This window comes from Zootermopsis nevadensis, unplaced genomic scaffold (genome assembly GCF_977971745.1).
Source record: "Zootermopsis nevadensis isolate Lab colony 2312 unplaced genomic scaffold, Znev_1.0 Znev_ptg000016l, whole genome shotgun sequence".
NCBI lineage: Eukaryota > Metazoa > Arthropoda > Insecta > Blattodea > Termopsidae > Zootermopsis > Zootermopsis nevadensis.
The window spans coordinates 3431651-3452705 of record NW_028259148.1 but is presented as its reverse complement, the minus strand read 5'-3'; the positions used below and the strand labels follow the sequence as shown (position 1 = coordinate 3452705).

Here is a 21055-nt window from a genome sequence, read left to right as displayed (position 1 = left end):
TAACCCTTTCATATAGACCTATTTACGTCAAAACTGCGAATGGGAACTTTTACACAACCCAGCAGAGACCTATATACAAGATAATAGAATTTGCACATTATTTTTTAGAATCTGCTCATATTTTCTGTATCATCTGTGATTCGGCCCAAGACGCCATATCCTGTTGCTGGTTTTGTTCGAGATCCGTGATACTGAGCGATACCAAGCAAGAAGCAACAAAAGAGGCAAAAGCTTGAGAAAATGGCTGTGTTTGCAGCTGCGGCGTTGCTCGATGAGCTTATGGGCAGAAATAGAAATATTGCGCCTAATGATAAAGCGAAAGAGTTGAATTGGGAAGATCCTGAGGTAATTGTAATATTCTGTTTTATCTGTTAACATTGTGGTGGTGAAAGAAAGCAAATGAATGAGTTGTTGATTTGTAATTGTGTTGTGTTTCAGTATTGCAAGCTATACATGGTGAAATTTTGCCCTCACGACCTTTTTGTAAATACGAGAGCAGACCTAGGACAGTGTGCCAAGGTTCACGACGATGAGGTTAAAGCTCTATACGAAAAATCCAATAGTTATAAAAAACAACAGTATGAAGACGAATTTATTCGATTCTGCCAGAGTATGTTAAATGAAGTGGAAAGAAAAATTGTCAAAGGCAAACAGCGGCTTGCCCTTATTGGAAAAGCTGATGCTGTAAGTATCATTGCTTCCTCATTTTAAGATGTAGTTATTAGGGTTTGGAACTGCATGCTTTTGTACATTCTTCCTAAAATTAAAAGAAACTGGTCTTGTTCCTCCTCTCAGAGTTGCATTTCTGCATGCATACACAATGTTTTGATTCTGATAGGAAATTGTTTATAGGTTCCCCCCCCAGTTCATTTTCCAAGGCAGTTTTTGATTCAGCAGTGCTTTGTATGTATTTGTTTATTTATTTTCGCTAGATGAATTTTCCAGTGGATTGTATTGGTTGTTTCGTTATTTTTAAACTTGTACGTTGTCTTTCACAGTTCAGAAACTATATAACTAGTACTCACATGTGTCTGTTTTGTATGTGATAATGTTGCATGCAAACCATTTCATTTTATTTACTGAGTTGGGATAACGTCTTTTACAGACATTTAATTAATGAGTTTAAATAGATTTAATTTGCATACTCTCTTGACCTGAGATATTACTTCCAGGTTGACAGTATATTTGACTTTGAAGATCATGATTTAAAATTGTTAACTGACTTGACTATATTAAAAGACATTGATAAAATTCTGTACAAAGTGTGTAGCTGTCTTTGTTTCACTGTTCCTACCATTCCTTTATCACTTTCTGCTTCCCTTGTGTCAAAGATAGAATGTGCTCAAGTCTTTATGTCTTAGAAGGTTCCTTCAAACATTATTGGTTATTATTTAAATTTGAAAAATTATAACAAGGGATTTGGTGTGTACCCACACATAAACTAGGCTGATACACTACATGCTTTTTCAGTGAAACAAGTCAGAAGGCAGTCATGTTCCTATTAGCTACTTTACGATTGTTAATCTAACATGGGTTTAATTTTATTGGAAATTTAATAATTTCTCATTATTTTCCCTGGTTGATGTTTATTTATTACAGATATCACTTTCACCAGCCCAAACCCAAAGAAATGAGGAGCAGATCAAATTTTTAACAGAGAAAATTAACAGTTTGGTAGATGAGGCAGAACAGATGGGAATCCAAGGAAATGTGGAGCAGGCTCAGGGTCTCATGAAGCTGTGTGATCAACTGAAAGAGGAGAGAGAGCAGTTGCGTGGTAACAATGAAAACAGCCACTGGCAGCAGGTATAATTTTATGTAACTTCAGAATAATTATTGTGTGAGGAAATCCTCATGATACATAAAGAAATTAAGGAAAGGAAGAACTACAGCTTCTGCTGTTTTTTAAAGGTACCATCACAAGTTGATGTGTTCCTTTTTGTGTAACCCATTATGTTATGAGTAACAGACGTGGCCATATAATTACAGAGACCGTTTCAGTTCACAGTTTTGGTTGGTACAGATTGTAAGTACTGATATGATAAATTTGAAAGATATAACTTTTGAGGTTTCTGCCATCACTGTATTTGTAATTGTTAGTGTATAAAATAAATGTTTTACTTAATTTTTATTTGTCTTCATGCAAAATTTGACAGTTGTTCAGAGTTAATTGCCATCAGACTATCACCAAAGGTCATCAAGTTATTACTTTACTTAAATAATTAATTTAATACTCAACAGAACACACAAAACAAAGAACTGTTGAGATATCTTTTGTCCTTATTGATTGTAGTTTATGTCTGGTTCCATTTTGAGCAGATATGTCTCTGACCTGAGATAGTTTGGGAATGCGCAGGCCATAAATTCAGATTGCTTCTGAATGAACCTGTGCTATGAAAGATGCATTCTGATTTCTTTATTCATGCATTGCTTACAAATGTTTTGAAGTAATTCTGTGGTGTTTTACAACTTATCACTTAATTTTTAAGACTGCAGAACTAGCTGCTGCTCAAGAGAAACAAATGGAAGTCTGTGATGTATGTGGGGCATTTCTCATTGTTGGTGATGCCCAACAACGAATAGATGACCACTTGATGGGTAAACAACATGTTGGTTATGCTAGATTGAAGATGGCCATGGAAGAATTGATTGTAAGTCCATTTCTTCCATAATTTGAATGTACTTGTAGTGAATTATTTTACTGTAGGAAAGTGCATTTTAGGTAGGAAAGGCAAACAGCCTTGTCAGGTGTTGCGTGATGTGTGTATATTTGATATTTGTGGAGCTCATAAATGCCTTGATTTATAGAAAGAACACATTTTCATGAAGCTTAGTGGGAATTGGAGGTCACATTCATAACTTTTATAGCACACCTCTCTACTTTTACGCTTTTTTAAGTGTGTTAAGTAGCTACCGCTGGCAGCAGCATGCTGTATACTGCAAGAAGGTTGTTATGTTTTTTGTCTACAGTCCAGTTTATATAATCATGTTACCAGGTTTCCCCATCTAAACCAGTTTTCTCTCTTAAAGAATAATCGCCAGAAGTCGCGCGATGACAAGGAGCGGAAAAGAGAAGAAGATCGTCGGGAGCGCACACGTTTGCGAGAAGAAGAAGAGCGTAAAAGAGAGCGAGAAAGAGACCGGGAGAGAGAAGAGCGTAGAAAGAAAAGAGAAGAAGAAGAACGAAACAAAAACCGGCCAAAACACAGATCAAGAAGTCCCAGGATGTATCGCAGTTCCAGTCGTAGTCGCAGTCGCACAAGGAGAAACAGCCGGGAAAAGGAATACAATAGAAGGAATGCAAAGAGTTGTGAGGAAAGAGGAACGTGAGTAAACAGGCTTGTTAAACTTATTGTCAGTGATTTTTTTTTTAAAATAATGCTTCAATCTCTTTCTTTTACTTTGTTCTCTTGGCTGATGGTGGCAGTAGGTACTCTGTTATAATTGGTATGTCATTCTACCTTATTGCCAAGATTACTTCTGAATTATTTTTACAAATGTCTTAGAACTTTCTAATTAAAATGATTGTATAAGCTCTTTGCCATAAGTCTGGTCACAGTTGACTTATTCTTAGCATCGAGATATATTCTGAAAAGGATATATAATGTATATGCAAATTTCTTGTACTGTTTATGGATCTAACAAGTTTATGTGAACCATACCTAAAGTAATGAATATTTGGTACTAAGTGAAAATGCACATTAGTTCATGTTATTTATTGGTTTATAATGCCCACAAGAGGTCCCGCGCCGTAGCCGCGTGGTCTGAGGCATCATGCTTTGGACCGGCAATACGGAATGCGCGCTGGTTCGAGTCTTGGGGGGCGAAAAGAAATTTTCTCATGAGCTTTTGACTGGTGTATGGGACCGGTGCCAACCCTGCATCATGAGGAAATTGGGGAGCTACAATGGGTAGCGTAATCCGGTCAGGAAAACTAGCAATGGCTGGGGGTTCGTCGTGCTGACCACATGTCACCCTATATCTGGTTGGATGATCGTTCTCCTCTGCTTAGGCATGTGAACGTGTGGCCAGCAGTCAAGCTAGTCGGCTTTGGTTCTATGGAGCTGTTACGCCACGGATTTTTAATTTTTTAATGCCTCTTCTGACCCTTTGTATATCTACAATTTATTTATAAGGTGGTGACATCCATGTGACCAATTCTGTATCTCTGCACATTGACTGACCAAGGATCAAACATTTTATATGACAGTTTAGTTCGTTACCCTGAGACAACCACTTTTATTAATCCATACTATAGAATGCAGTTCTAGGAAACACTATTTATACTAAAACTCCATCACTATAAAAGACTGAATGACTAAAATCATTGTGTGTAAGATGGGGAAGACCCACAGTGAATGGAACTTAAGGTTATATGCCATTGGAATAATTGTTAGTTTTATGCTGTCAAGAAAAGTTTCATTGTATAATACATTTAATGTTAATTTTTTCCACATCTCGTAATAGCCGCAGTAAGTCAAGAGATCAAAATCGAGATCATAGACGAAAAGGAGGGGATGAACATGATAGGGAGCATCATCGGAGGTCTAACAAGGATCGGGGTAAGAGATTAAAATGTTTTTATTGAAATATAATAATTTGTGGTTAGTGGTATAATTACTGTAATCAGTAAAGCATTGTCTTATATTTCAATTCTGAAATATGTTTCCATGCAAAACTGTTGTAAATATAAACATGCATTAACACAAAAACAATATTGAATTGGAAGAAACGTTCACATTTTTTATTCCAAATGATCATTGTAGCAGCTGTTAGTTGTGATTCTTCTTCTTCTTCTTCTTCTATGGCTCTCTGATCCGTATTCGGTCCATGGCCTCCTTAATTCTCCTCTTCCGTTAGACCTCATTCATATTGTAAGTTGCATAAGAATTTTGGAATTGCAGTTGATTTAATGAATTTTAAATGGGCACTTTTCTTGCAAAACATTAAATTTGTTTTATAGTTTGAATCCCAGACATGTTTGTTTTCATGAGGGCTTCCATTTTTTCAAGTGTCATAAATGTTTTGCTGATGTTGAACTTTTTTTCCTGTTGCTCTTAGTGCAGATTGAATACCAATATTGTATCAGAGCTACATTATAATTAATCTTAGCGTTTCTGTGAGTGAGATTTGAGGTTTTCATGGTGGTGAAAATGTGGATTGTGGTTGTCTAGTTTCTAATGCCATGTAATATATTGCCTCCATCTTTACTGAGGTAGTACATTTATACAGAACATTGATAACTACTTACAAGACTACACCAGATTTTTTGTGAATTCTTTTGACAGTAGTAATCTTATGCTGTAAAACATCTCGACATTCTTTAGGTTTGAATGGAGATTATGGTCGCCATTCCTCACCAACTCATCGATCCTCAGGTCGTCATTATCAAGACTCCAAGGTGGGCAGGATTAGCAGTGGTGGTGCAGATGCGGGCCGCGGAGATGAATAGCCAGTTATCACCCATAGCACAGACACCCACATTTAGAATCAGTGAGTGACACTGGCTCACAGGTATGTCATATTGTTTCATGGGGGAAAAGGAAACTTTGTTTACTTAATTTTGTATTTATCCCACAGATATTACATTCTGAGGTAAGTGGCATGTATTCCATCCCCTGTATGCTTCTCGACTTTGAAGCTGGAGAGTTTTCTGATTTATCGTGACTGCGGACCCAGGATGCCAGTTCTTCTGAATAGATTACTTGTGTTAAGATTTTTGGTTTGTGACATCAGCTAGCATAAATAGTTAAAATTTTAATCCAAAAAATATTGACTTTCATCGTTATGTGAGGAGATTATTTTGCCATTAGAATATGCATTAAAAAGGTTTCAGAACACAGTTTTAACAGAAGTATTTGATTTTAAGACAGGTTAACTTTTACCAGTATGTATGGGATGATAATGGACATTAAATAAATAAGATGGTGTGGATTGAGCCGACTTATGGTAGGTTTTATTGGTTGAAATGAACACGTGTTCCTTATACCAGGTACTACTCGGTTCTATGCTATTTGTATCAGGTGTCTAGATTTTTAATTGTTGGCGGATGTTTTCAAGGCATAACAAGTATGTGATTGCCGTTGAGTGGCACTAGTCCATAATTTAGCCAGATAATGGCAGTCAGATGTTTTCATTTTAGATGAGGCAAATAAAAATGCCATACATATGTGCTGTTGATGTCAGAACCTAAATAAGAGTAATAGAATTATTAATTTAAATTTACATTTTTTCTATCGAAATCATTATAGAAATGGCAAAGAAAGGTACATGTTTATTTTGTTTTTATCTTAAAAGTTAAATTTCTTGCAGTTCATTATGTGTGTGAAAGTTATACGTAGCTGTTGAGCATTGAACACACACGTATAAAATTGGGAAAGAATTTCATAATGCGGAGAATGAAATACATATAATTTTGTGAAGAATGAGTTATTGTTTTTTTAAATACTTGCACTTCCTTTCTGATCTTTCTGTTTGTGTAGTTTACTTTGCCTATGGTATAAAAATGTTGGTATGTAATAGTGAAATTAGAAATCATTTGCTGGAATTAAGAAGAATGTTAACCCTTTACAGCCCAGTGGTTTCTCCATGTATATGGGTTTTGTATGATTTTCACTATAAACAGCGGTACTTGTGGGTTATCAGGACACAGCGCTTTAAAAATAGGTTAGGTTAAGTTAATGTGTGTGGATAATAACTTTCAAGTATATGTCGTTTATCCACACACATTAACCTAACCTAACCTATTTTTAAAGTGATGTGTCCCGATAACCCACAAGTACCTAAACAGCAATTATTTTGAAGATATCCGTCTTCTGGGTTATTGCGCTGTGTAGTCTGGTCAATGTTAACCAACGTTTCAGAGGTCATACTGCCTCCGTCATCAGGGCATATTCATCGCCCTGATGACGGAGGCAGTATGACCTCAGAAACGTTGGTTAACATCGACCAGACTACACAGTGCAACAACCCAGAAGACGGATATCTTCATACTCACCGCTGTGAGAACCTCAAGTCTTACATAGCAATTATTTTCTCAACAGCATTAACCATTTGACTTATATATTTAAGTGTGGTGTTTTCTTTGCAGTACAAACTGAAATCTTATGTATTTTTTGACATGCTTCAACTTCAGGGAGTTAAAGATAGATAGATTAGAATGAGGAGATGAATGTGTGAAAGTGTGTGGGTTTTTTCTGCTTTCCATGCCTCATTTGTAAATATATACAAATTTGGGAATTCATGTATAACATGGTTCCATCTTCCTCTTTTGTCTGGAGAAAGAATGACATGACCTTGAAGGAACAGCTGTGTATGTGTGTCTCATTGGGAAAAACAAATGTAAGTCACAGGAGCTGCTGTTGTAGATTATTACTATATTCTGAGAACTTTCTGTGACAAACGTCAATCAGAATATTTTGAATATTTTTTTATAGGAAGTGGATTACACACATTTCTTCCTTGCTTGCTTTATGCCTGTATGTTAAGCTGTATTGAGGGTCTTGGAGGAACAAAAAACAAAATACTTGTGCATTAATAGTAAAAAAAATGTTAACAGTCACCATCTGGTGAATCTCTAAATGATTTTAACTAAACCAAACTTCATTCTTCACAAGATTTAGTGGCTCATTGTCTGCATTTTGACTGCCCAGGTTTATTCTTTCCATGTTTCTTATTTCATATTATATGATACTGATTGTCTTTTCATAGGAGGAAAACAGTGTAGGATAGTGTTACATAGTGCAATGTCTCGGGTTAGTTTAAGGCAGTTTACTATAATTCATTGGTAGCTTTGATTGATGGTGCACCATTTACTCCACTAGCGATGCATACTTCTGCTCAGCCTGCTTGTGATTGGTTGGTTTAGACCGTGCCGGTGTTTACAACAGGATATTGCTCAGTTCCAGGTGACCCCTATAGCTAACTTAGTTTAAGGCATCTCATTAATTTTTGTTAATGGCCCTTAATGAATAAATTAAAGACAAGTTATAAATAGTTAGAGGATTTCATATGTTAATGAAAATAACTATGCTTATGTATTTTGTATATTTCTTGCCTTCAAAGTCTCAAGTTTTATGATACTTGAGATTTGAGGTTCTCATGTCAGCAGGTATGAAGATGGATTGGTACTGTGATTAATGCTGTTATAGTGCAAGCTGTCTCAGAAAATTATATGACTAACATTTTCTGTCACTTTGAGTAAAGCGGAATTTATATTAATACATGAATGAATTAATTTGTTTTGGAATTACAATAAAATTTATTTTGTTTTGTAAGCATATGTTTGTTTTAAATATGTGGACAATACTTGCTTATCCAGTAGTAAATGTCACATTGAAAGTTGCCATTTCAAAATATTGTAAGCAGTTCTTGCAGAAACTTGAGACTTACAGAAGGAATTATAAATTTGTCAGAAAATTCCACATTAATGCAAAGGTGTCACTAATGGGAGACAGTTTTAAAAATGGTGTTTGGTTAGTTGTTTTCTTCTTGTGGTGGGTACCATTTTAAAATATCTTTGTCAACAAATGCTTGCCAGTTTTGTTGAGGGGTGTTCGAGTACTTCAACATTTTCAAGTTTTTGGTTTTGATTGCTAAAATAACTTAAAAATTGTAATTTTTATTGGAAAAACTCGCACATCCCTGAACTTTGTGTGTTTGTTTTACTGCAGCTCAGAATTTTGGGGTAGATTTTGGTATTTTAATTCCAGCATTGTAGACAGTCACTCATACTCCTAGGTTCTCCAATAACAGTGCGTCTGCATTGGGGGAGGCAAAATACAGCAACATTTTTCCCCAATGGTGTGTGTTAATGATGGATCTCTTTAGAGGTATTTATCATCGGAGGATCCCTTCATTTGTTTACACAGATTATAAAAGAATGCTTTTTGACACCCATAAACACATCTGTCCACAGTTGATTGTGTGTATGTGGGTGTTGATTGACCTTACCTTAACTTGGCCAGTTATAAATTTTTCATAATTGTTTTCGTTTTAAACGTATGTCAACATTTCTCATGTCCTCTATACCTTTAAGATATAATCTGGATATTTCAGTTACACTTGCAGGAATTCTTGTTTGTGTGATACACTAGTAGTACAACAGTAATTAGGTAAAATAATTTTATTTTGTATGGTATATGACATAATAATGCCATGTTTATAAATGTTTAAAATCTCTAATTGAAAAGCAGCATTTCATATGTTATAAAATTATGAATAACATACCATTTTCATGTTCTTGGAACTTCTTACTGTGTAGGTGTTGAATCATAAATTCATCTCATTTGATACTGTAAATAATTTGTTATATTAAGTTAAAGTCATATTTTTATGTTTTAATGAAAATAACTTTCACATTATATTTACTATTAATTTGCTTAAATATGAGAAATAACAGCTTTAGATAATGAGAGTTGGGGCTGGATGTTTATATTATCATGTGAGATATCATAGATACAAGTCTTTGAAGAATAGGACAATTTTATTTATAATTCATATGACAGATTTCGCCATAATATTTTTTCCAAAAAACGTTTAACTAGTTATATTAAGTAGTCATGTAAATATTTAGCTGTGTTTGGATTAGTTTGTTACACAGCAGTGTAACGTGTTTCATGTTACAGATGGCATAGTTAGAAATGGATTGCAAACATGTTGTGTGTTTGTTATTTGCATTTAGCAGTTAACCCTGAGACATGGCAATTGAGAACTATTGGATGGCTGAAGGATTCCAAGAGGAATGAATTTTCTTGGCCAAGTTAAGTGTGCTGGTAATAGTGGAATGCTGTTCATTTTAGATGAACATTTACCTTCTTTGTGTATATATGAAGTGTGCTTACTTGGGAGTAAAGTAAATTTTATCCTGCATAACATTGAATCTAATATTTCTGCTTTAAAGTTAGTATTTACAGCAGCAAAGGTTTATAATTCTCAAATAATATTTTACTTTTATATAGATGAGAGATACATTTATTACTATAAATATACAAGATATGGAGTTTTGTTTTGAACATATAGGTTAGAAGAGCCAAGTAGGATTGTTTATACTGTTTATAAAATATCTTAAATTTATACATTCATTGGTCAGGTGGTTTGATATTTTAGTATGTTATAATAACGAAACACAATGAATATAACTGTAATGTGCCTATATCGAGGTGCTGATTTGTAAAGGCAGTTCAAATGATATGAATCTAAACAATGACATAGTTTATGTGCAGAAAATGTGAAAATTTGGAAGTGTTTTTACAAATTCTGCACATGATAGAAAATGTTGGGCTAGTTTTTTTTTTTCCAATATGACATACAAGCAGATGATGGTAGTACATTTTATAGCTTTTAATTTATATGACATTTTATTCACACATTAATCAGGGATAATAAATTAGTCATTTTGCTTCCCTTTATGGGTGGCATAAACTATCATTTTTAACTCACAGCTCTAGGTTACTAAAGTTCAGATTACTTTTGAAGGACTGGCTTGCCACGTCCATAGCTGAATTATGCATTATTGTTACAGTTAAATAACATGAAACCTGCTGCATGTACAGTTGCTATTAGTACAGTCTAATATTAAATAAATGTTATCACTTAGTTACATTGATAACTTCAAGTCTTAAATATATTTTTTACTTAAGTCTCTTGTGTTAATTCATTGAAGGGAAAAGTTGCACTATTTGATATGAACAGAATAGAATAGAATAGTCATTCTTCAACTGTTCAAATGGAAAATAATGGGCATTACTAAATCTGCTTTTTACTTTCCTCCCCATTCCTGAAGTAAGCACATGCTTGTCCCCCAGAAAAGGATGTGGTGTTGTTTTATCAGGAAATTATTTTTATTTTGAATCTTTACAGCTTTGTAATTCTGGTAGGTGTCGAGTCTTGTGAAGAATCAAAGTCAGATTCACACCAAGAAAATCTAAATGAAGTGACAAATACTGTTCTTCCAATCCCAACTGCAACATTGGGAAGCATGTTGGAATGTAACTGGAGTCAACATTTGGCATTGGCTGTTCAACGTTTTGCAAGGTGAATCTAGTATTTAAGTCTTGACATTGTAGATAGAATTAAAAAAAAATTGATGTAAAGAACAATTTAAATTTACACATTCCCAGATGTCTGTTCTTGAAGTATGTGTAGCGAAAGAAAGAAAGAAATTTTGTTAGCTGCAGTGATTTGGATACGTAAGTTTTGCATGTTTTATTCTTGTTGCCATCACAAGGAAAGATATGTTGTGTGTCTTATGTTAGGCTTGTTTTCTGTTACACTTGTAATGTTGAGTTGCACCTCTTACATTGCATAGAATTTAAGAGTTTGTATTAAATTTATAAGTTTTTTATTTATAGTTTTATCTTACTTTGAATCAAAAAATAAAACGAAAATGGAACAGATGTAACGTTAATGTCTTATACAAACTTAATTCTGGTGCAACTTTACATCAGAAGCGCTCCAAACAAGAAAAAGAAGGGGGGATGTGTATTCTGCAGTAGAATTCTTTCCTGGATATAGCTTCAAATTTGGAGCTGCTTTTGTGATGTCATCATGGAGTTCTTCTTTAAAAGGTATGTTGAAATCCTAATTAAGCAACACAGTAATAATGGAATTATGTAAATGCATATAATAATGATTGAGTTTTTATTTAGGACCATTTGTATGAGGTGTGGCAATTAAATAACTGGACTGGTTCTTTCAGAATAGAATAAACAATTTAAAAATGTCACCATTAATTTGTGAGGCCATCTCTGTTTCCACATGCAATTCAATCAGCGTCTTTGCTATTCCTGGAATTTGTTGGTGAAAGTCTTTCTGTAATGTCACATTATGCTGAATGTCTTAAAATTCTTTAATCATTTCAGTTTCAGAACATGAAATCAAATAGGGCAAGTAATTTGGATGTTCTAACTCTGGTTAATTGTTCTCGGCCAAGAATTACTTGACTAAAGGTGCTGTGTGAGAAGGAGCATTGTTTTGGTCTAAAATTGGTTTGTTCCTTGATGAATGTGCTACCAGAAATATCTTGAAGGTAGAATTTTAGGTTAAGTGGTTTGGAGGAACAAATTTGTAATGGTTGGGTTTATTGCATTTTTGGACTTTGTCCATCATCCAAGGTTAAAGTGTGTACAACAAAACGGATCCAGTTTTTGAAATGTCATACACATTTTAACCTTGGACAATGGACAAAGTCCAAACACCAAATAAACCTGACTGTATCACACCATCAGCAAGTACCCTAATCTAAATTTATAATGGATATTTTATCCACTAAAAAGCAGAGATAAGTATGGTTTTGATCTTTGATTTTGACTTACCAATTTTTTGGTCCAAACACTGGATTTTTCCTGTATAAAATTTGGTGTTCTGTTACTGGGTGGCCCAAATCTCATAACTAGCCCAGTTTTTGTTTTCCCATCAGGTCCAAGTTCTTCCAACAGTCTTTCTGGATGATATATTTGTCATTTAATTGTCAGGCCTCAAAACCCCACATCAGGTAAAATCTAAATTGACAGCCCATTTCTTAAAATTATTTTGATCCAAATTCTTGAAACTATTAAACCTCTTCCACTCCATTTTAAGTACATTATTATATCCATGTATCTGTGTTTTGTAATATTGTCAGTAGATTTAATGTGCCTTGATTGGGTTATTTAGTGGTTCAAAATTTAGGGAAATAATTAATTGTACCACTTTTAAGTTTAAACTTTGTAGTACTTTTAAGTAAAAAATGAAACACACAAAAAGAATGAAACAAGAATTGAACATTTTGTATTATGTACTAAGTCTGTTTCTTGCAGTTTCTTTATATTTGAAGTTCTTTATTTTTTAAACTAATGTTAATAACGTTTAATACTCATTGCAATGTTTAGGTAGCATTTCAGTTCTTGAGACAAGATGTTTGAATTATGTTGACAGTTCTTGTATCATTGTTTTGCTGACTTAAAATTATTTTTAATTTATGAGAATACAGACAGTAGTTTGAATAGGGAACAGCACATGTTTTTCTTTTAAATTGTGTAAAGAAAATAATGCTACAATAAATCACTTATGATTTAATTATTGCTATAATCATGATTGTTAACTAACGCCATGATGTGGATATTTTAAGTTTGTAATTTATCCATCAGTGTTGAAATTTCCTGTTTTTTTGTTATGAAACCTGAGAGTCATTATTTTTCACATCTTTCTATTGGACTTTATCTTGAATTCAGTCCACACCCTGTCACCTTGTTTAACATGTTCACTCTCAGCTATTTGCTGCTGGCTTACCTCTCAAACCAACAATTTTCATGTTGCACTAATAGTTTGTAGTATTACATACATAGTAAGTAAATCAGTGAAAATATATCAATTCAAAAATCATCACCATCTAGTTACTAGTAATGCTTGGAGTATGTCATAAGTAATAAACTAAACATTTTAGTCTCTCTTTGGTGAAAATTGTTTGATCAGATGAAAGCAGTCATGGATTTCTGTGAACATGGTAATGAATCTTCATGATTCTCATTTAGCTGAGTATGTTTTGTATGAGTATGAGGGAGTTTAAAATATGAGAAGGCAGGGATAGAGAATATGAAAGAAATATGTTGTCAAGTGAGGTACTGCACTAGAGTGGAGAATATTGGCCACCTCATGTGGCTGATTGCCTGTGAGAATTTCGTTGAATTTTGTCACTGCAAAAGCTATAGGTCATATAAGATCTAGGTACTTTGTGAGAAGAAACATACTATAAATGTGTCTGCACAGTACCAACTCAAATCTTAACCCTATCCTACACCTCATGGCTCACCTTCCCTGGGTATGAAATAAATCAAGCACCTCCCAACAATATCACTTAGCCTGTGACTCTATCATGCAGTCAAACTTTCCTGGATCTGACATGAACCAAGTATCATCACACAATGATCCTTGTGTTTAACAATATAGCTGATGGCATACAAAAGCCTACCATCTTCATAGGTAAGAAGGTATTGGACATATTGATCAGTCATATACTAATCAAGAAACTGGTTGATGTGATAGGCACAAAGTCAATTGGATGTGCTATTTATCATCTAGGCTACCTGATGGCTGTCACCAGAATTAATTTCAGTACTAAAATAGACTGGTGGTTTACAGGACAATAGTCTACATATTGTTAATGAAGTTTAGCATTTTATAAGATTGGACCTAGATCAATTCCATTGAGTCACGGTCTTTCATGTGAAACACTGCCATCAGACCAAAATCACAGGAACACGGATCAATAAGTCGGATCTGTGGTTCTCATGGCAGTGAATATGATAATGGTTGTCTTCTGGATTGTAGTCTGGTAAAAAATTACCGACGTTTTGACGTGAATACGTCTTTAAAATCAGACCGACACATGGGGTGCCAAGACGGAAACGGCGATGTAACGTTTGCAGGGTGATCCATTCCGACACTCATTTCGTGACTAATAACACGATTGAAATAAATGTGGTCTTCGATCGGGTATACGACTACGATGCGAGCATGACCTTGAGTTGGCGCGAGTGTGGGGGTCCGCGGCGACTGGCGGCCATTTTGGGCGTGGGCGAAAATTTCCGGGCAGTATATCTCGCGACTCCGATGTGCTAGCGCGCTGATTTTGGTGCCAAACGAAAGATCTCGTCTAGATCTGTCGATTTAAGTCATAAAAAGTGAACTTTGAAAATATTTGTTGTGACAAATCAAAAATAAGTCGTGAAAAATTTAAACTTTCTGATGTTGGCCCATACTCACCGAAAAGCCCAGAGGAAATACAAGCAACACATTTCATAGGAAAGGGCGTCTAATCAGCCATCGATCAGTACCGCCATGTCCGTGTCGGAATGAGTGTGAGACGGCTTCGGGAACGTCGGAAAGTCGACGCGGCAAACGACGGCGCGAGCACCTCGACGGCCGCTATCGCTAAGCCGTTGGAGGCTCATTCCCATATCCCAAATAAAATATTACCCGCTAACGCAGACGTATTCACGTAAAACCCACGGCCGTGTCCCCGACACAGCCACACCCCAATTTTTAGATGCACTTACTGCCTCTATTATCAGGATTGGTGATGGCGGTAGCATGTGCCTCAGAAATGTCGGTAAACAAATACCGAACAGTGCCACAATCCAGAAAAGAGCCACCAATTCCACGGTTGCTTCAGCTTGCCCTCCCTGTCAGAATATCGTACTACCTGTGCTTCTCAAGGACTACTACATGAAGAGACAAGTCCATAAATTGTGTGCTAAAGAACTGGGAAGTTTCAATCCCCTACGTTTTCTCACTGCTCACATGACGTGTAATATGTGTATGTTGGTACTAATGTGTGCTGTTGATTGACTGTGTTATTGCGGACAGCAGTTTGGAGAAGTATTAAGTACTAGTTTGTGACTGAGTTTGGCTGTTTTACCTTAAGGTGAAGATGGTAGTAGCAGTAGTTCATTTGATATATGTATTTTTTATTGAAATCAGATTGATAGTTCATGCAAGCTGGAATATTCGGTATTCTGATTTATTAGCGACCGTGCATTGTTGTAATGTACTGATATATATATATATATATATATATATATATATATATATAAGTAAATGATTTTAATAAAATATGTGTAAGATTATATACTGGTTGACATCTGTAGATGTCATTCTTCCAATTTGACCTGTTCCAGGTAACAGTATAGTAATGAAGTGAAGACATGAGGTTAGGTTAGGTTGGGCTAGCTTAGGTTAGAATGGAATAGGTTAAGTTAGTGATGCGAATACGCAGAGGATGACGGGACATGATGCCACCAGCAGTCCACCAACGACTTCAAGTAGTCGTCATATGGTATTGCAGAGTACAGGATGGAATAAAGTATGAGATTGGAGTAACCTTATGGCGTAACGTTCATACTAAAGTTCAGTAATTTTGGTTCATTTATTCTCTCGTTACGAAATTCATCTAACTGGTAGTCGGTTGTGAAGACTAGTTTAGGTTAGATTAGGTTCTGTTTTGTATGGGATCGTGCGTAATGGTATCATTACTGTTACTCCTTCGTCACAAGTTCAAGCAATCGTTACTTTGGCATTACCGAGTGTTGAAAGGTGTAAGGTATGTTTCGAGGAGACACAGGGCCGAAAGAATTGTAATAGTCAAAATGTAATAAAGTAAATTTTTGTGGTGTTATGGAACCTTTTAAGTGAGTAATCATTTATGTTGCTAAAATACGGTGTATTGTTAACTAACATGTTTTTTGGTTTGTTGTTGTTTCACAGATGACTGCATTAAAGGAAGTATCAAGCAACCGCAGTTTTGGAGGGTACCAAAAGGTTTTCTCTCATGACAGGTAATTTGTTTTAAGTATTATAACTGGAGGGAAAACTAACCTCTATATAGGTTATTTGTAAATAGTAGTAGTAGTAATAGAGCAGTAAAACTCTTGTGCATGTAATACACTGTTTGGTAGAAATGCAGAGTAGTGGTATTCTTTCAGAATGCATCACACAATGTACACTTTTATGTTTATGGGCATACTTTCTGTGATTTTTTGAGAATCAGCAAATGGTTTTGCAATGTACCCTGTTGACATGAGGAAGTGTTCCCAGACTTGCACAGTCCTCAGTCTGGGACAGATAAATGTGATGATGTTTCTCTTTACCAGTTTCTGCTCCAGATTTTATATTTGGTGTGGATTGATATGTTAAGTGCCATTAATAGTGGACTGTGTGTTGGATAAGATATTGTGAAGTGCAATGAAATCTTTATTTCTTTCAAGCAAGGAGCTTGGCTGCCAAATGAATTTTGCAATCTACTTACCACCACAGGCTGAAGATGGAGAAGTTCCAGTTATTTACTGGCTTTCTGGCTTGACCTGTACTGAACAAAATTTCACCACAAAATCTGGAGTTCAGCGTTACGCTTCTGAACATGGCATTATAATTGTTGTGCCAGACACCAGCCCAAGTGAGCATAATTTCTTCTTTTCAGAATGTTATGAAACACCTTTGCTATTGATTTTTATTAACACAGTTATTGTTGGTTTGAAATAGGAACAACACAAAATTAATGACCAGAATTTTGAGCCTTGGGAAAATAAACTTTATGAGTTCTGCCTGGAACTTCTTGTTTTATTATGGTGACCTTCTCACAGATTTGTCTTCCTAGTTCTAGTTACATATTTGTTCTTGAGGTGTGGGGCCATGTGTTAATATTTAATTTTCATGTAGGGGGTTGTAAAATTCCTGGAGATGATGACAGCTCTGATTTTGGTATTGGTGCTGGATTTTATGTGGATGCTACCCAAGAGCCTTGGAATAAAAACTACCGTATGTTCTCGTATGTTACCAAAGAACTTCCAGAAATTATCAACTCAAATTTTGCTGCTTTAGAGGAATGTCAGTCCATAATGGGACACAGGTATATTATTTACAGATATTTTTTAATAGGATGACTTGTAATTATATCCATAGTATTTTGATTGTTGTTTTCTGGGTTATGACTCCTTATATTCTTCTAGGTGATTACCAAGATTTTGGTGGTACAGATTGCCACCTACCCTGAAGATGCTGGTGATATGTTGCTCCAGAACATTGGTAATCACATACCACCTCAAAACCATACAATTAACTTGTTTACCATCATGGAAACTTGAAATCTAAAATCTAATATTTACTTAACTGACATCTTGTGTTGCAGTAAAGGACCTTAATTTCATAAGTGTTTGGTCAGAAAATATGTTATGGTACTGCAAAACATTTTCCCCTTCCATATTATTTAACTCTCTGAATCTAATATTCAAACAGCATTAGACCTCTTCTTCCCAAAACACACGTTTCCTTAATCTTGCCACTCCAAATTCTCATTTCAGCTTTCAAATCAACGTGTCTTCGGATCTGAAATCTACATTCTGGGTATCCATTGAGAACTGAATTTAGACTTGAGTATTATTTTTAATAATGCAAAAAGAATACACCCACAGAAATCAGCTCATGAGCTAAAACAGGATTTTTGTTGTAGGTAATAACATTGTCATCATAACCTCAACTGTCTCTGTGAATGATTAAGATTTTATTTTGGATTTTATACCTAAGCAGCTTGATACTGTGAACTCTGAAAATGATAATTTTTGTTATAATAAGGTATTGGATGTCTTCTTTTGTTTTATAGCATGGGAGGTCATGGTGCTTTGATTTGTGCCCTGAAGAATCCAGGAAAGTATCGTAGTGTTTCAGCATTTTCTGCAATTTGCAATCCAATTATTAGTAAATGGGGACAGAAAGCATTTTCTGGTTACTTGGGCTCTGCTGAATCAGCCAATTGGGCTGACTGGGATGCTACTGAGTTGGTAAAAGGATACAGTGGCCCACCTCTTGAAATTCTACTGGACCAGGTAAAAGGATGACTTAATTCCATTGCTTGAATATAATGATCTTGTGGTTTGTTCAGCAAATGGTGAGGCACTCTAGTGATTCTGAACCTGTTCTATATGGCAGTATACCGCATGTCCTGAAGGGAAATGACCACTTGGAAGTCCAAGGCATAGATGGGGGGATAATATTAAGATTTATATTAGAGGGTTTTGATTGGATTAATCTGGCTGGAGATAGGTACTTTCAAGTTCCATAAAAGGCAGGAAATGTCTTTACTAGCTGAAAAATTTCTCAAGAAGGACTCTGCTCCATGGGGATAGATAGTTAAGTATGTATATTGTAAATAAAAATAAACTTCAGGCATGCCAAGGGCATGTTTATATTTCAGCCTACAAGTATCTGGTCTAATCTTGTCATACACTGTGTGTAGAAAACAAAATATTCACAGCAACAACATTTTTCAAAAGCAAACTTCCCTGTATGGGATGAGCTAGAATTTCACAGTACATGTTGCTATCCTGATTGGCAGACAGTGTTGTGATCTCCTATGCTCTGTGAAGTGTCATAGCAGTTAACATTAGTTCATTATTTGAATTCCTGCTGTATACTGGACGTGTAGTAACTTCATTTCTTGTTTTTTTGTTGAGATCTCAAACCTGTTCCTTCGATTACTTGCATTTTGTTAGCACTTGACTTCACTCAGGAGATTGTATAACTTCCTCTTATTTAGAGTCTCCATATTATGGTACACCTATAGCAGAATGGCATGTCCCTTCGCCATAGCCACGTGGTCTGAGGCATCATGCGTCGGACCGGCGATACGGAATGCGCGCTGGTTCGAGTCTTGGGGGGCGAAAAGAAATTTTCTCATGAGCTTTCGACCAATGTATGGGACCGGTGCCAACCCTGCATCGTGAGGAAATTGGGGAGCTACAATGGGTAGCGTAATCCAGTCAGGAAAGCTAGCAATGGCTGGGGGTTCGTCGTGCTGACCACATGTCGCCCTATATCTGGTTGGATGATCGTTCACCTCTGCTTAGGCATGTGAACGTGAGGCCAGCAGTCAAGCTAGTCGGCTTTGGCTCTGGAGCTATTACGCCACGGATTTAATTTATTTTTTATAGCAGAATGGCAGTATATTACCTATTGTTATGTCTAAAGTGGTGAATATTTTTTTTTAATAGGGTAAAGCTGACCATAACTTGACAACAGAGCTCTTTCCTGACAACTTTATAAGTGCTTGTAAGGAATCTCAGGTACCTGTAATTCTTCATATGAGAGATGGTTATGATCATAGTTACTACTACATAGCTTCCTTCATAGAAGAACACATCAAGCATCATGCGACGTACCTGAAGGCCTGAATGACATGGCAGCAGTACTGATATTGGTGAACTGAGTTACATACTGTACCATTTATTAAACATAAATGTACAAGAATTTGCAGTTATTTATGAAAAACTGGTCTCTCTGACATTGAAATTATGTATAAATATAAGCATATTATGTTCATTTGGTTCAGATAAGCAACTTTACATAGCATTTACAGTCCATAAAGACTGCATGTGGTGACCATGTTGCTGAATGAAATTAAAAATAAAACAGTTTTGTGTAATTGTACAGTCTGTTTATGTTTGTCCTTGCAAGCCAAAGTTTGTCTTAATAATTAAAAATTCAGTTCTTACTTCAAAGGCACAACATGTCTCAGTTAATGTCTAGGGAAGTAACATTTGGCGGCTTGTTGCCACTAGAGTGGGATTTTTGTCTTTACCGTTATGTCCAAGCTGGTTCTAGGGTTCACCTATACGATAGGTACAGGGCTGAAGCTGTTGGAGCATGAAACTTTCATACATTAAGATTGACAATATTTGGAGCTTTAACATTACATTCTGTGTGCCTTTGTTGTACAGCGTATAGGTACAGGCAAATCTTTACTTTTTCTGATGCAACGTTACTTGATTACAGACAGGCTTGATGGTCTTATTTATTATTCAAAGCTATAATATTCTGTGTCATGGGCCTAAAAGGAAGACCAGCTGTTATAATAAATGGATGTAAAACAAGTGGGATGAGGGAGATTTTGATCATATACAGATGGTGCTGATTAAGCATGCTTCAGAATTACATGTCCAATTTAGGATATGTTTTACATAGACATCTGCTGTATGGAAGTGCTGCTTTAAGTGCCTCAAAAATACAGGGAGGACAAAATGGTTGTGAGTGGCAATAAAAAGGTGAGTGAGCCAAAGAAAGCATTTAGTGTGCTTAATTTCCATTCCCCAAAGTGTGTGACTACTGTAGAATGGAGTTTTCAGAGGAAGTTCTGTAAAATTCTTCCATGTGCAAGTTCTGTTTGCTTCCTTGGATTAAGTTGCGATTTTACTGCAATGTTAACATTTGTATTCCTATTATAATGACCATGATTGGAGTTACGACACTTCCGCTGCATGCTACAAAAGATTTTTTTGATATTTCCTTTCAGTGTTGTAAATTTCAATTATGTGTGCTATTTAGCTCTTGTTAAATAAATATTTATACACGATAACAAAACTTTATCAACATGAGATTCATGTGTCTGCATATCAAGATGTGAGTAAATAACTTCACACATTTCACTTAATAAAACATATTTTTAGAGCTGTTTGATCATGCCTTTCCTGAACATGCTTACATTTTGTTTGTGTGATGTATGTACTATAACTCATTCATTGTGAACTGA

At 35.5% G+C, this 21055-nt stretch overlaps 2 protein-coding genes across 6 annotated transcripts; both read left to right on the top strand.

Annotated features, from left to right (window-relative positions):
- Positions 1 to 16: 16 nt before the first annotated feature.
- LOC110839116 (luc7-like protein 3) lies at positions 17 to 13056 on the top strand. Of its 4 annotated transcripts, none has more exons than XR_015535367.1 (8): positions 17 to 345; positions 439 to 684; positions 1600 to 1806; positions 2490 to 2651; positions 3031 to 3326; positions 4468 to 4562; positions 5328 to 5514; positions 10861 to 13056. XR_015535367.1 is itself a non-coding variant. In XM_087349854.1 (7 exons), exons 1-7 carry the CDS (start codon positions 241 to 243, stop codon positions 5450 to 5452), a joined length of 1236 nt encoding a protein of 411 aa, XP_087205980.1. In that variant the 5' UTR covers positions 17 to 240; the 3' UTR covers positions 5453 to 13056. The 4 variants fall into 4 exon arrangements, 1 of the variants encoding a protein (XP_087205980.1); XR_015535366.1 differs by having other exon boundaries at positions 7824 to 13056; XR_015535368.1 differs by having other exon boundaries at positions 5328 to 11034; positions 11448 to 13056.
- Positions 10897 to 19956, top strand: LOC110839121 (S-formylglutathione hydrolase). 2 transcript variants are annotated; one of them, XM_087349859.1, is made up of 6 exons: positions 10897 to 11034; positions 16243 to 16313; positions 16743 to 16930; positions 17194 to 17383; positions 18134 to 18356; positions 19521 to 19956. In XM_087349859.1, the coding sequence occupies exons 2-6, from the start codon at positions 16243 to 16245 to the stop codon at positions 19698 to 19700; spliced, it is 852 nt and encodes a 283-aa protein (XP_087205985.1). In that variant the 5' UTR covers positions 10897 to 11034; the 3' UTR covers positions 19701 to 19956. The 2 variants fall into 2 exon arrangements, with proteins under 2 accessions (XP_087205985.1, XP_021938695.1); XM_022083003.2 differs by lacking the exon at positions 10897 to 11034 and adding an exon at positions 14630 to 15403.
- The last annotated feature ends 1099 nt before the right edge of the window (positions 19957 to 21055 follow it).